The sequence below is a fragment of the Camponotus vicinus genome, unplaced genomic scaffold (genome assembly GCF_025532165.1).
Source record: "Camponotus vicinus isolate PSW18456_S1 unplaced genomic scaffold, iyCamVici1.0 SCAF_4, whole genome shotgun sequence".
In the NCBI taxonomy this organism is placed as follows: Eukaryota; Metazoa; Arthropoda; class Insecta; order Hymenoptera; family Formicidae; genus Camponotus; species Camponotus vicinus.
Genome location: NW_028141976.1, coordinates 8,179,742 through 8,193,817, shown reverse-complemented (window position 1 = coordinate 8,193,817; position 14,076 = coordinate 8,179,742). Strand labels below are relative to the sequence as shown.

Here is a 14,076-nt window from a genome sequence, read left to right as displayed (position 1 = left end):
AAATTTTTGTAAGCTGCTGGATAAATTGGTTTCGGAGGATGGCTTTACAACGTGCGGCGTGTTTTTCGCAAATGCTGACACATCGCCACATTCTCCTTTTCTCCCAAGCACGATGTGGTTGCCCACTGACAATGCCTGCACGTATAAGGTGACGCGCGTGCACGGAAATTCAAGCACGCCTCTCTCTCTCTTTCTATTACACACCTTTAAAGTGGCGTCTGTAACCGAAGAGATGCATCGACTGCGATAAGGATCGCCGGAGGTTGCCGGCGATGGTCCGCTCTAATTAATCAGCGATTCGTTAAAACCGTCTCTGCAGAGGTCGATAACGCTCTACCGGGCTTGCACTCGCCATCAGAATCCAAAGGACCGGGACAGGAGAAACGGCGGGCGGGGAGAAGGAAAGGGACGACAGAGGGTAGGTGACAAATCAGAGAGGGTGGCTTGGGAGACAGCGGAGGGTGCCGGAAGAGAAGAGAGGGTTCGGCCGGAGGTCGTAGCACGGGTTGCGCCGGGCTATACATTACGAGCTTTAGTAGGGTTTAGCCGTCGCTATATACCGTGTCGCGGTCACCATTCCGTGCCACCTACACGCGCAAGAAAGCGCGGACACACACGCGCACGCACGTAAGCGCGCGCGCGCGCGCGCCTATAATCCCGCGTGAATTCGACGTAGGTAGGTAGGTGGATACGCGTGTAGGTCAACGCAGGCGTGTATACGCTTCGACCTCTAAATGCGTGTCAAAGTGTGCGTGAGTCCGCGGCATAGCGACACACATACACACACACCGCAGCGTGTGTGTAGCTCCGGGATACACCGACGTGCGTTTCGCGAGGCCCGGTTTCGTCCGAGATCAATGTAGTGGTCTCCGTGACACTCGACCTCAATGCCCGCGATAATGTCTATCAGTTCTATCACGCACTTTGACGACCGTCCGCTCTAAGACCCTACGCACCGTCCAGTCGCGCCTTGTTGCGTCGATATGCGCGATGAAAATCGTATTGCTCGTCTCTTCAAAATCTGTAGCTTTAAATATGTACGTGATAGAAATTTTTGAAACACCGTATATAATCATTCGCTTTATTTGCGGCTCGATGAAATAGCCGCGTTTGGCGATTTCAGGAGTCGGAGAATTTATAGAGACCGGCTCTCTCTCTCTCTCTCTCTCTCTCTCTCTCTTTCTCTTCGTGCGCGATGTCTAATTACTTATTACGGCGTAGCTTTTTGCGGGAGTAAAAATAGCCGCGTTGCGAATCGCGAACGAGGGGGCGGACGAACGAGACCGTCGACGATACGCCGCACTGCGTTTTTAGACGAAGAGACAGAGCACAAGTACCGATTCAAGTCGCACGATGAAAAGTTCCAGCCGTGTGGAAAGCAAAGTTAATGTTTCATGAGTTGGCGGATAAAGAACTTTACTCGCCGGCCGAGTTTAACTTTGCGACAATTCGTCGAGGAACGCGCTCGTACTCGCGATGGGAAGATAACTCGATAATTTCCACGAGCCGTATTTGCATCGCATATCCATGTTTTTTCTTCGCGGTCCTTCGCCGCTGAACCAAGACGCGATAATAAAGTCACACGATATTGCGCGATATTTCCTATATATTCGCGTGTAAGATGTATGTCGTTTCTTTTATTTTTAATTAGTAATCTTTTATTTTTAATTAATAAAATTGTCTTATAATAAAAATAATAAAAATGTCTTATAATATTTGAGTTAGTCTGTTAATCTGATTTAATTTTCTGATATTTTTAAATTTGAACTTTGCAAATTCGAGAAATTTATGCGCAAGTGAAATATGTGTATGTGTGTATCGACCTAACAATGAATGATAATCAATATTGTGAAGAAATCTTATCTCAGTGATGTAATAATAAATCATTCAAAAGTATTACACGAGAAATACAGGAACTTATGTTTGCAATATGAAATACACTCATGATCAATTAATATGATAACATTCCATAAGTAGAAAAGTTCTTATCATCGATCGCATTCTACCTATAGAATTCAATTCAATTTGAAGTACGCGCGCTTTTGTCAAATTAAAAATAATACATTTATTAATATTAGAAAGAATAGCGTATGACGAAATGTATTCATCGCGTTTGACAATTACTGCATTTGACAACTGAATGTATGTTTAATTGTAGTGGAGTAAAGAGAAAGAAAAAGAAGACATTTTCATATATTTAAAATAATGCTTTGCACATAGTATTTGGTACACAAATATTATCCGGAATAGCGATGACCGCGGTTTGTTATTGTCTTCCCGTGCAATCGTTTCCCGTAGAATTTGAAACATATGCATTCGAGAAGTCATGTTTGAAGCTCACATATTTCGTCTCGGGACAAGCGTTGGTTTTCGCGCTTTTAACAAATTAAAGTGGACGAACAAAGAGAGATATTTTCCGCGACAAAAAGAGTCGTAGGAACGAACGCTAAGAATGTATATACGGCCAAAGAGAGAGAGAAATATACAGGGAAACAGAAGCGGAAGCGAAACGGATTGGCGCTAGACGAAAAGAAGGAACGGCAACGCATAAAGAGAAGCGTCGAGATGTCAGGCTTTTCTCGCTTGCACGGTTTCGTAGAACCACCTTGCTATTATACTGATTACATTTTCAAATGCGCCTATCCGGGATGCGTCCTCTCCCCGACCCTTCCGGTCCTTTCTTCGCCTCCTTTTCTCTCTCGTCTCACGATGCTCCGGCAACGTCCTACGATCCGACGTGTTCCATCTATTTTTTCGCGTCTCCACGGATTTTATGACACCTTCGTCGCTGTTTTCTCTCGCGCCGGCATATTTTACTTTACGAGATACGGTTCCTCCGTTCCTTTATTTTCCTCGGCGTAAGAACGATTTTCACGTAGGAAATTCTGGCGGCGAGTCTCGTGTCCACTTCCATTTGAGCCTTGTGCGCGCATCGGCACGAGAGTATCTGAATTTCTAAAAGGCACGAGAGACGAGATTCGCTCGCACACAATGCGCCGGTAAATCACCTCGGCGCGCAAGACAAAAGGCGGAATTCAGCGAGAGAAAAAGTCGGTCACACTCTGCAACGACGTACTATAGACGCAAAAGCCTCGGGGGTTAGGTTCGCACGATTGATCGATCTCGGATGAATATTTACAACGACCCCTCTGCCGCCTCCCCCGTCGCGCGCCTCTTTCTGACGCGCCGATTAGTTCTAAGGAAAAGAGGCGCGAATAACAATAAGGCCGTGCGATCGACTCTCGTATTTGCATGCGCGAACTTTATCCTTCCGCGGATTTATGCAAATTATGGAAATCACTCGATCGATAATATCGTTGTGATTGATAAATGTATATTTCCGAGCTATTAAAAGTAGTAATAACGCGAGGCTTAATAAGCTTAATAGAGGAGAGTCATCGTATTACGCTTCGAGAGATATATTTGCGCATCCGTGATAACGCGACATCAATCACCGCGATAACGAAGCCAGCCTGAGGAATCGCGGCCTGTTTAACGAAATATGTACATCCCAAAGGGAACAAAGCTGGCGAGTGTTGCGAACAAAGAATGCGTAGCATGCGCCGACACATGCATGATATTTGCATGCCGATGGTATCGACGACACTGGGTCGTTGACCCGCGCGACGAGTTAAGTATTTTTAATAGCCGGCTCCCCCCCTCCTCCCCCGATCAAAGAAGCGCTCTCACAATCACCGAACCGTTTGTCAAGTGCAATTGATTGCCGCTATACTGATTGTGAGAGGTCAATCATAGTCTCCTCGTTTTTATACAAGAGTTATTTGAAGAAGTTGACACGTATAATTATTATACATGTATAATTAATTCAACAAAAATTATACTCTATAATAATTTGATAGTAATGTTGAGAAATGGAAAGCCACGGATTGTACGGAATGACATTTCGCTCGAAGAAAAGAAAATCTTTCCGACAGACTTTCCAACGAGATGCGGGACGACGGGATCAGCGATGCAATTCTAAACGCGCGATGACTGCGACACCGTCCGCAATTTCCTCGGTGCACTGCCCGTTACGACTTTCGAGGGACAATGAGACTTTATGGACGATTCCCCCCACCCCCGGAGTCTTATCCCCTTGTACTTCCCTACGTGACACCGGTCTTAATGGTGTGCCTGGAGGCCGACATATCCTACCATACCATTAACCGTAGCCATGGCGCGACTTTGCCTTTCTACTTTATGCAACGCGCACGTCGAGACATGTGTCATTATTTTCGCGCAACTATCTTTCTAGTTACACCAACGGCACGTGCAACGGTGCCGCTACTCGAACGTGCCGCCGTCGCGGATAATACATGTTGCATTTGTTTTCGTTAAAACGCTGACAAAACGCTGCCTCCCAACATGGCGACCCTTTAATCTTCATTTCGCGGCGTCTCGTTTTCTCGCGACGACGACCCCTCTCTTTTATTGCCACGTGTTGCTCTATCACGAATGCCAAAGCTCTCTCTCTCTCGGTATTATTATCGTTATAACGTTATTCTTGTCCCCGAGTTCAAAGATACGCCTGTGAGCGATGCACGTGCTTGATAAAAAATGTATTTAAAATAAAACGACAACTCTCTCTCTCTCTCTCTCTCTCTCTTTTTCTTTAGCTCCTGTTTCGCGCGACACAAATTTACATGCGTATGTGTGTATATACATATATATTAATAATTAATTAACTCATTAATATGTTAGCAGACTATCGTGCGGTTCATATGTTTACACAAATACGTCTAGAAAACAAATGCGATAATATTCATTACCGTATGAATGGTAGATTTTTCTCTATTATTTCGACGCGTAATAAATATTCATTCGTCTTTATTGTGCCCACGCATTCGATGCCGTGTGCTCACGATATTACCATCGTTAATTATAATTTGATTTAATTTTCTCATTTATAATATCCTCGTTAATACGCATCATATTTTCACTTTTAATCCCGTATCGAGCACTGTCAACGTTCCCGCGCTGCTGATTCCATAACATCGATCGTCGTATAATAATCATATATAATTGGTAAATTACTTATTAAGCGACCAGAAAATTATGCCGATCCGATATGAAAATTGAGATCATAAATACTAGAGCTTGTTATATATTATATACGCTTCAGGATTTTCCGGCTTTGACCACAGGTAAGGGATTAAGTGGCGTTGAAAATTACCATCCATCCGCGATCAGATTTTGCAACTTAAACGAGTTAAATGACAAACTGAAACGTTAATACATCATCGAGGACAAACATCGATAACAATTAAATTTCATACAACAAGCCGCGCTCTCTATGTAAATATAAATGATAGCATTCTTTTATATAAATCGATAATTATATTGCCGTACTATATCGTTGTTCAATTTAAAAAGTTGACAGCGTCAAATTATTCGATATCATATTTCCATTCCATCTCTAGAATATAATTCTTCGAAATTATTTTGATAACGAACTGTTTAAATGCGAAAGAAGGATAGATATCGAGCTGTGATAATAATTTGTTTAAATAACTAAATACATGACATTTGTCTCATTTTTTCACATCAACGCTTGTATTTTTTGCAGATTGCAAGTATATAATATATTTGTATTGATAATATATCGCCGCGGCATATAATGAAAAATATGTTCAGCCGCAGGGGGACAATGTTTTCGAGGCAGATTGGAGCACCTGTTTTGATTTCGCGCGTAATATCCCAACTCTGTTAGTTCTTTCTACATGAATTTCAATATTCGCGCAAGGATAATTCATCCAAAAAAGCTCGCTTCAGTTATTTTAATTAATCAACTACCGCAATTTTTGAAAATATATTTCGCGTTCCACCATACGAGCGAAAAATTTAATTATTCGTTACGCGAAAAGTAACGCTATCTCGCGACCGCGATCTCGCAAGGTAAATGGTATTTCTATCCCGGAATATTTTCTTTATCAACCAGCGACTTTATAAGAGTCGCAGTTCGCCTAATCTATAAAAAAGTTCGCGTGAGTGTCTAATAATGCGTGTAGCAAAACGTGCGTAAGAAGTGCTCATGGACTTTACGCTGAAAACCTTGGAATGGAAGAAAAACGGCGCCTTCGTTATCCTTAAGAGACGCCGCAATCAATCTATTCCAAAGCGAGGTTTAGAACATTATCGTGTACGTGTGGAACTCACGCGAACGACGGAATAATGTCGGCTGAGCAAGGAATTCATTCGCAAGAACTTGCTTCACATTTACGAGTAAAACGGATAGGCTTTTTTGGAGCAAACGATATACGCCGTCACGTCAGTTTAGCTTTGAAATTGACAGCGTTACTCCCGAGATCGATATTTTTCTCGATGCCTACATTTCAAGATGCTCAATTATTTCTAAATTCGTATATTTTAAGATTATGATTTTAATGCCTCTCTGATTTTTCGGAGTAAATCCGGATATATCATATTTTTAGTAACGTATAACAATAAAAAGTAAATATCTTTTCCTACAAAAATATATATTTTTTTAGTAATATGCACGTTATTTGTAGAAAAAATAAAAGAGATTAAAAAATATTATATTTCAATATCATCCTTGGTTCAAGTTAAAGCGAATCTAGAATATTTTGTTCTTGAATCATAATCCAAAATCAACATTCGATTTTAATTGCGTCCGGTAACCGAAATATATCATATCGCCATGTCGCGAAATCGCGTTTGAAGCGAACTTAAAAACTGAAAATTGCAATCCATCAGCATTGGAACGGTACCGAGACGCAATTCCGACATATCAATAGCGACAGGGGACGACGCGCTCCATCCCCCATTCGTTATTTCGCGCGAAAACGGAAATAAAACGATGATTTTTCGGTGCAGAGGGTAAACGCGCGTCCGGCTCGGACGCGTCGGCGGCTCGCGGTATCGAAACAAAATATCGTCCGTGAAAAATGCCAAGCGGAGATTTTTCCCGCTTCCCACGAGACCTCTCTCCTACTTATCCGAATCGAATCGCCGCCCGGACAAATTCGTCTTCACCCACCCGCACACTTGGGTGCGCAGGTAAATTCGACCCCCCACCCACCTCTACGTGGCCGTATCGACGACTGAAACGATAGTGGCACGATATGCACTCTCGAGGCGCTTTCTCGTTCAGCGGTGCAGCGGCCGTTTACAAATGTTGGGCGTGGTGGGGAGACGAGCGGCACTTTCATCCCGAAAGGCACGCGACCGATGATCGCGGGGGGACAGGTGACGCGTAATGACAGAGGAAGGGAACTATAGAAAACTTGCCGACGAAAGCGCACGATTATCAAGGGGAGCTCTCTTCCGAAGCATCCCCCGGACACCCACCTGGCTGGTACATCTACGGTCCTCTATGCCTATAGCTCGTACGGTTGCCTCTACCATTGCACACGAGCACTGCACGACACTCTTAAATCACCATCATCTTCGCCACTGGGATACCCCCGCTGGGAACCGATCTCCTCTCCCGAGCCAGTCGGCACCGACCAACCGGTGAGCGGCGATAGCGGTGGTACTCCGATCGTTCGGCCGGACGATCACACGGAAATACCGCAGTATCGGTGCCGCATTCGCGGATGCAGGTAGAGGTGAGCTCGCTGGTGGACGGAGGAGGACACTACACGCGGCCGTCCGCTAAAACAGCCGGCTCCGCCGTCGATGCCGGGCGCTTTACGTTCCTTTCCGGAAGCTCGCGGGACCCAGGGTGGAACGATCTAACACGCGGTTCGGAGCAGAGTTCGCGGGCGGCGGTAGGAGGGGTGGGGTAGAGTCAGTCGTGACCCGAGTCCACCCACCTCGGCGGACGCGAGAGCGCGAGGGCGCGGAGAGACACGGTACGCGCTGTACGCGACGCGGAGACGAATCTACGCTGCTGACGAGCAAGGGACGCGCGTGAGATCGACGCTCGCGGTTCCGGGGCTAGTAGTGCACTGACTCCGACCTCCTCGTTCGACCCGATGGTCCGCGGCTCCGACTCCCACGCGGCGCATGCGTGGCTCAACATGGCGACGTTGCGCCGTCGTCGTCGTCGTCGTCGTTGCCGCCGTCACCGACGTCGTCGTCGTCGTCGTCGTCGTCATCGTCATCGTTCTCCTCGTCAACCCTCGGCTCGCCCCGTCTCTCTTCCCATTGTGGCTCGCTCCGTGCGTGATTGTGCGTGTGGTATCGCGCATACGTATTCGCTCGTACACGCGAACGCACTGTCGTGCTTCATGCCCCAAATCGGCACCCCCGAGAGAGAGAGAGCGAGGGGAGAGGCGGGCGTTCTATATCTCGGCGGCAGCGACACCCTCTCCCACCGCGTCCCACAGAAGGGATGAGTGGCACGCCGGTTCTCGCGCTCTTTTCGCGTAAGAGTAAGACCAGAAACATAGTGAGCGACCGTCGTCACATGCGAGGTTCTCCTTCGACGCGCGCGATTATCGAGTGTCGAATGAGTTCACATGATCGAGCACTTAGTCATGGACTGTTCCTCGTAACGTACGAACGCGTGACTTGCACAGGTCATGAGTGAGATTAGAGTTAATTGCGCCGATTATGCAACGCATCGATGTAAATTTCTCCTTGGTACTGCCGCTTTGACCGTCCTAAACGCTGCTATGCACTTCCGCACGAATTCAATTAATTGGAATGACGGCTGATGTTTAATCAGATTCTTCCTTCTCTATCGGCTTATCTTTAATTAAACGTTACGTTCCAATGAAAGAGATATATTTGTTTCGTCCTCTAAATTGAAGAAAATTATTCATTCGCCAAGTGAAAAGATGAGAGCTTCTATTTATGTTAATTTGCAATATTATTAAAATATAGAATTATATAAATATTAAGAGAGAAAATTAATTAAACAAAATTTATATGAGAACAAACACATTAGAGCATTATTTTAAAAATTTCGTGTCAGTTTTCTATTTCTAAATTTCTCGATAGAATGTTTGATATATCGTCGTTCCTTTCGAAATTTAATATTGGTTATACGTTAACAATATCATGGAAGATTAAGCTATTTCTATTGTATGCATTACTAGAACTTCGTAGGGTGGCAGAAAATAGCAATAATTAAAAATCTTGCAATATTTTCTGGAAGCTAAAATGGACATTCATAAATTGGATTCAAGCGGATTTCACATCTCGATCATAAATAGATGATGCATATACAAACGAAAAGCAATGGTTTGCGAATGACAACCGAGAATTTTTGCCACGATTATCGATATAGCACGGCATGAACAAGGGGTGTCTCACTGACTAAAAATTTGTACATGTATTGCGAATTATCAGGTAATTTCAAGTAATTCCATGTAATGCACCATGTACTCTAAGTAATGCGACGTAATACGAAACAATTCCATGAAATATAAAGTAATTCTATGTAATGCAAATATATTTATTTATAATTTTTTATTTTGCAAAATATACATATTATAAATTTAAAAAAATGTCTTATTTTAAACTTTGTTCCAATTATTAATTAAAAAAAAATCTTTTATTTTAAACTTACGAACATGAACACATATAAAATACAAATAAAATTAGTACAGATCGGAATAAAATCATTAATGATTTTATAAATTATAATATTTAGTTATACATATATTTTTTAATTATTCATGTATATATTTATTTTATATATATATATATATATATATATATATATATAAAATAAATATATACATGAATAATTAAAAAATATATGTATAACTAAATATTATAATTTATAAAATCATTAATGATTTTATTCCGATCTGTATTAATTTTATTTGTATTTTATGTGTTCATGTTCGTAAATTTAAAATAAAAGATTTTTATTCTAAACTTATATATATATATATATATATATATAAGATTTTTATTCTAAACTTATATATATATATATATATATATATATATATATATATATATATAAGTTTAGAATAAAAATCTTTCATTTTAAATTTACGAACATGAACACATATAAAATACAAATATTTGTACACATATTTGAGTTACGTATAGTTAATCATTATATATTCTCTTTAATTCTTTGTATCTTTTTTCAATTAATATTTTTTCATGTCTATTTAAATAAAACGGTTCGGTTCCAATTAGAGTAACTGATCCAAAGAATAAGTATTCATTTTGTACTATTTGAATATCTGTTTCTTTAGGCCATTTATAAACATCTAATTCGGATTTTAAAAATTTAATTTTTGTAGAATTTTCAAATATTTCAATGACTCTTCCAATATAGAATGTGTTATTATAATAGGCAGCATAATATTTTTCCTCATCCAAAAGTCTTAAATTGGAAACAAACTCTTGAGAAATTATTTCACATTCATTTACATGCTGTTTGATACGTTCACAAATTTCAACAAAGTTTGTGATTTTTGTTTGATTTATATCTAAAACAAAATTTCTTTTTGTCTTTGTTCGATCTAATCTGCTTGGAAAATTTGTTATTTTTTGTGGAAGCTAGATAATTTCATCAGAATTGCTGTTGTCATTTTGATTTGCCTCCTTAGTAATTTCACTCTTAGAAAAATCCGAGGAAAAATCCAAGAAAAGACTTGCATTATATGATGTTAGTTGATCATCCGTATAAAGTTGAGTACATATGAAATTAGAACTTTGTGATACATTTTCAATAAAATTAATTTCTTTTTGAATCGAATCATCAACACTTGATGAAGAACATAATGAGACACTTGATAATTTTTCAGCTTCCATACATGTATTTTCTTGAGTGCATTATCATACGGAATTATGACGACATTATTATTACATTCATCAGGTTGTTCATTAATATTTTTTTCTATTACATTAGATTTTGGATTTACTTGAAGAAAATTTAAAATATTAGAATTTTTTACCATATTTTGACTTTTTATTTTTAAAATGCGTTTTAAAATGCTTATTAAAATTTGAAAGAACCCATTTATATTTATTATTTTCAATTTGTGTAAATGTTTTAGAAAAAAAATTGCACTCTGTGCAATTTACATAAGCAGTTTGATTTTTTATTTCTATGCTAATATTATCTAAGTTAGAAAGAGTTTGTGATTTTTTAGCTTCATCATAATCGATGTTTTGTAGGAATTTAATATTATATGTAGGAATTTAATAATATAATTTGAAACTACGTTTTTAATATGATTAACAGCTTTAGATTTATCGTCTTCAGTTAAATAAGAAGATTTGTTTTTAGATGTCTTAATTGTATCATCAAAATTATTTTTATTACGTTTTATATTTCTATCTTTATTTAAGCATTTACGTTTATTAGACGTGCTTTGATGTTGTGTACTAACGTCACATAAACATTCTAAATTTTTTTCTTGAGTTTTTTCAAGAATAGTAGATTCAAGAAACTTTTTACTACTTTTAATTAATATATTTAATAATTCTTTACGCCTAAATAAAATTTCAAAATATTGTTCTTTTGTCGTGTATATACCAAAAAAATCTTTTTTTTCTTCAGGAGTTAACAATAAAATTAACTTTTCTTTGGCAAAAGTCTTTCTTCGTTTATTTTGCTTATTGATATGATATTGTCATATCCAGTAAAAAGGAGAAGTTGCTTCAAATAATCAGGAGATACAATATCTTGTAGACTGAACTTTTCTATAAGTTTAACATCGACAATATGTGAGTGGGAATGGTTCTGAACGGCCGTACATGCATACAGACACTGTGTACCGTCCAAAATGACCCCCACTCATCCCCATTCCTATGCTATCGATGCTGCTTCAGACGTAAGCGCGGTAAAATGCGAAATAATACAACGTAATGCGAAGTAATTCGAAGTAATGCAAAGTAATTCGAAGTAATTCGAAATAATTCGAAGTAATTCGAAGTAATGCATAAGTAATTCCAGGAAAAATGTACATGTATTGCGACAGTGAGACACCCCTTGGGCATGAATAAGTTATACGTTTCTAGGTGCAATGTATGCACCGCGATGCACCGTTTTTGTTCTCTCTTTTTTTATCTTAGCGATCGCTATTACTACCGCTGCGCAACTGAAAACGATGCACAACTGAATCGCGAGTCTCGAAACGAATTTGGCATCGGCTCAGAAACATCCGGGTGGTCGTTCAGACCTCACGAAGGAACGAAAGATTTTATTGGGAGCATTCCAAGTGCTTCGGACAAGCGTAACGGGACTTTTTCTATATGTGCGAAATTGGAATTACGTAATTTATCCGCCAAAGGATTAAGACATCTTAGGACATGGGGAAAAAGAAAAAAAATCTCACGTAAAATCTATCGATGTTACAAGCGTGACGTGCGGTCTATGATCTCGTTAACGATAGAGGAAAAAGGTGGTAACGTATAATCTCGATACGAGCTGTTGGAGATAAATTAGTAGATGGTTCAGATACGTGCGCCGCCCATGGTAGATTGGTTCTGCAACTACGAAGTGAGCGCTAAATTAAAGCGCATTGTTAATCCCGTGCTATTTCGTTTTCGTCTTATCTACAACTTTCCGTGTAATAAAATTTAGAATGGCAAATGGAACTTTACGTTGCTCGCGCGGCGTAATCCGATAAGTGCAAACAAAAATTTTCGGTAAGGAAATACCTCTAGAGTTGCACGCCGACGAGAAAATCGTGCGCAATTTACAGACTTACCTTTAACCGCTAAATACATCGCAAGTTTCATTCGTGCAAATAAGAAATACGATAATTAATTACCAGGTTATACCCATTTCACTCGACAATGTTCCATTATCCATCGTATGCCGAACGGTCGTTACGATAAGGAACGCTCGTGACCACTTTGAAAACAGGCGAGATGGAATATTTGACGGGAGATAGGACTTTTCGCCAGGGAAGAAATATTCTTCAAAGTTCGCAGTTTGCCGATCGATACGCGTTATTCCCCAAAGTAAATGTAAAGACAAATGTGTCTCCCCCTTATCTAGTCGCACTAATTTGATTGACCCGATAATGCATTATGGAATAATAGCGTTAAATTCCTTCGTAAGTAAAATTTCATTTCAACACTCTGAACCAGCTTAAGTAATATTTGCTTTAAACATTTCAGAGTTATTTTACCGCAATTAATGTATTTTAAAAATAATATAAATATTACTGAAATACGATTCTTTTTCATATTTTCTATTTAATCTATTTTTATCCGCTTTCCTAATTTCATACGGAAATAAAATCTCAAATAAAAAGAGAATGTAATTTTAACTATAAAAAGATTGTATACTGAAACAGCTTTAAAAATTTTACACCTCGATGCTCCGCTTTGCTCAAAATTGTCTCTAAGTCGAGAGAGAGGAGCTTCTAGTTCAATATAGTCTCTCGGAAAGAGACAAAATGTACTACGGAAAGTATATTTAGAAGTTCCAATTAAGTGCGAGCCAGCAAAGGTTAAGCAGGCGTGAAGGAACCTGATTTGTCACCCCTCTTGCCTCCCTTCTTCCAACATCTTAGAAGTACTTTTCTTTCGTCGCAAGTCCGGTACCGATGCTAAAGCAAGGCCGGTACTGGCGGAACGTCGCCTACTGTAATCCTTAATTGGTCCGTGTGATTCATTCGGTCCATTCATCGTAACTAAACTGCTTTTCGAAGGAAGGCCATCCTCGCCTTCGGCGACAGAACCGAGCGCGTCAGATCTATCTCCCTCTTTTTTGCTCCTTTGCCCTATGTCTGTTTCTTTCCTGCTGGCTATCACCGCGTCTCTCTCTCTCTCTCTTTCTTCCGTTCAATCTTAGTTACACAAGATACCGCCACGACGTTCCATGGTAGCCTGTCTCGCTACCTGCCGTTATAACGTTAAATCAGATAAACAAACGCGGTCTTAACTAATGCGTCTGACATAATCAGCTGTTCAGACGCGAGAGAATGGGGCGAGAGAAAGAGAGAAGGTCGATAGAAGAATAGAGACGAGAGTACGAACAAGAGGATAAAGTTAATACAAGTGAATCTAATGAAACTACAACTTTAGATAGCAAACTTAATCCAGGCAGTAAATAATCGTGCGAAATAATTTGTATAAATAATCAAGCTCTTTTCCTACTCAATTTAAAAAAAATCCATTTTAATATAAATTATTCGAAATACACGAGGAAGATTTTTTTCTAATAATACTCCTTTGCTTTACTAT

At 39.9% G+C, this 14,076-nt stretch overlaps 1 protein-coding gene across 12 annotated transcripts in view; it reads right to left on the bottom strand.

The window, feature by feature from the left end:
• The window catches only part of Ten-m (teneurin transmembrane protein Ten-m), a 683,381-nt gene that overhangs the window by 222,474 nt on the left and 446,831 nt on the right, over positions 1-14,076 (bottom strand). For 2 of the 12 annotated variants that reach the window (XM_083097976.1, XM_083097979.1), the window contains exon 1: positions 7,309-7,912. The exons of the other annotated variants lie outside the window; for them this stretch is intronic. In XM_083097976.1, coding sequence (XP_082954102.1) covers positions 7,309-7,321 — 13 coding nt within the window. In that variant the 5' untranslated portion in view covers positions 7,322-7,912. Of the gene's footprint in view, positions 1-7,308; positions 7,913-14,076 lie in introns of those variants that run through there. 12 annotated transcript variants of the gene reach the window in all.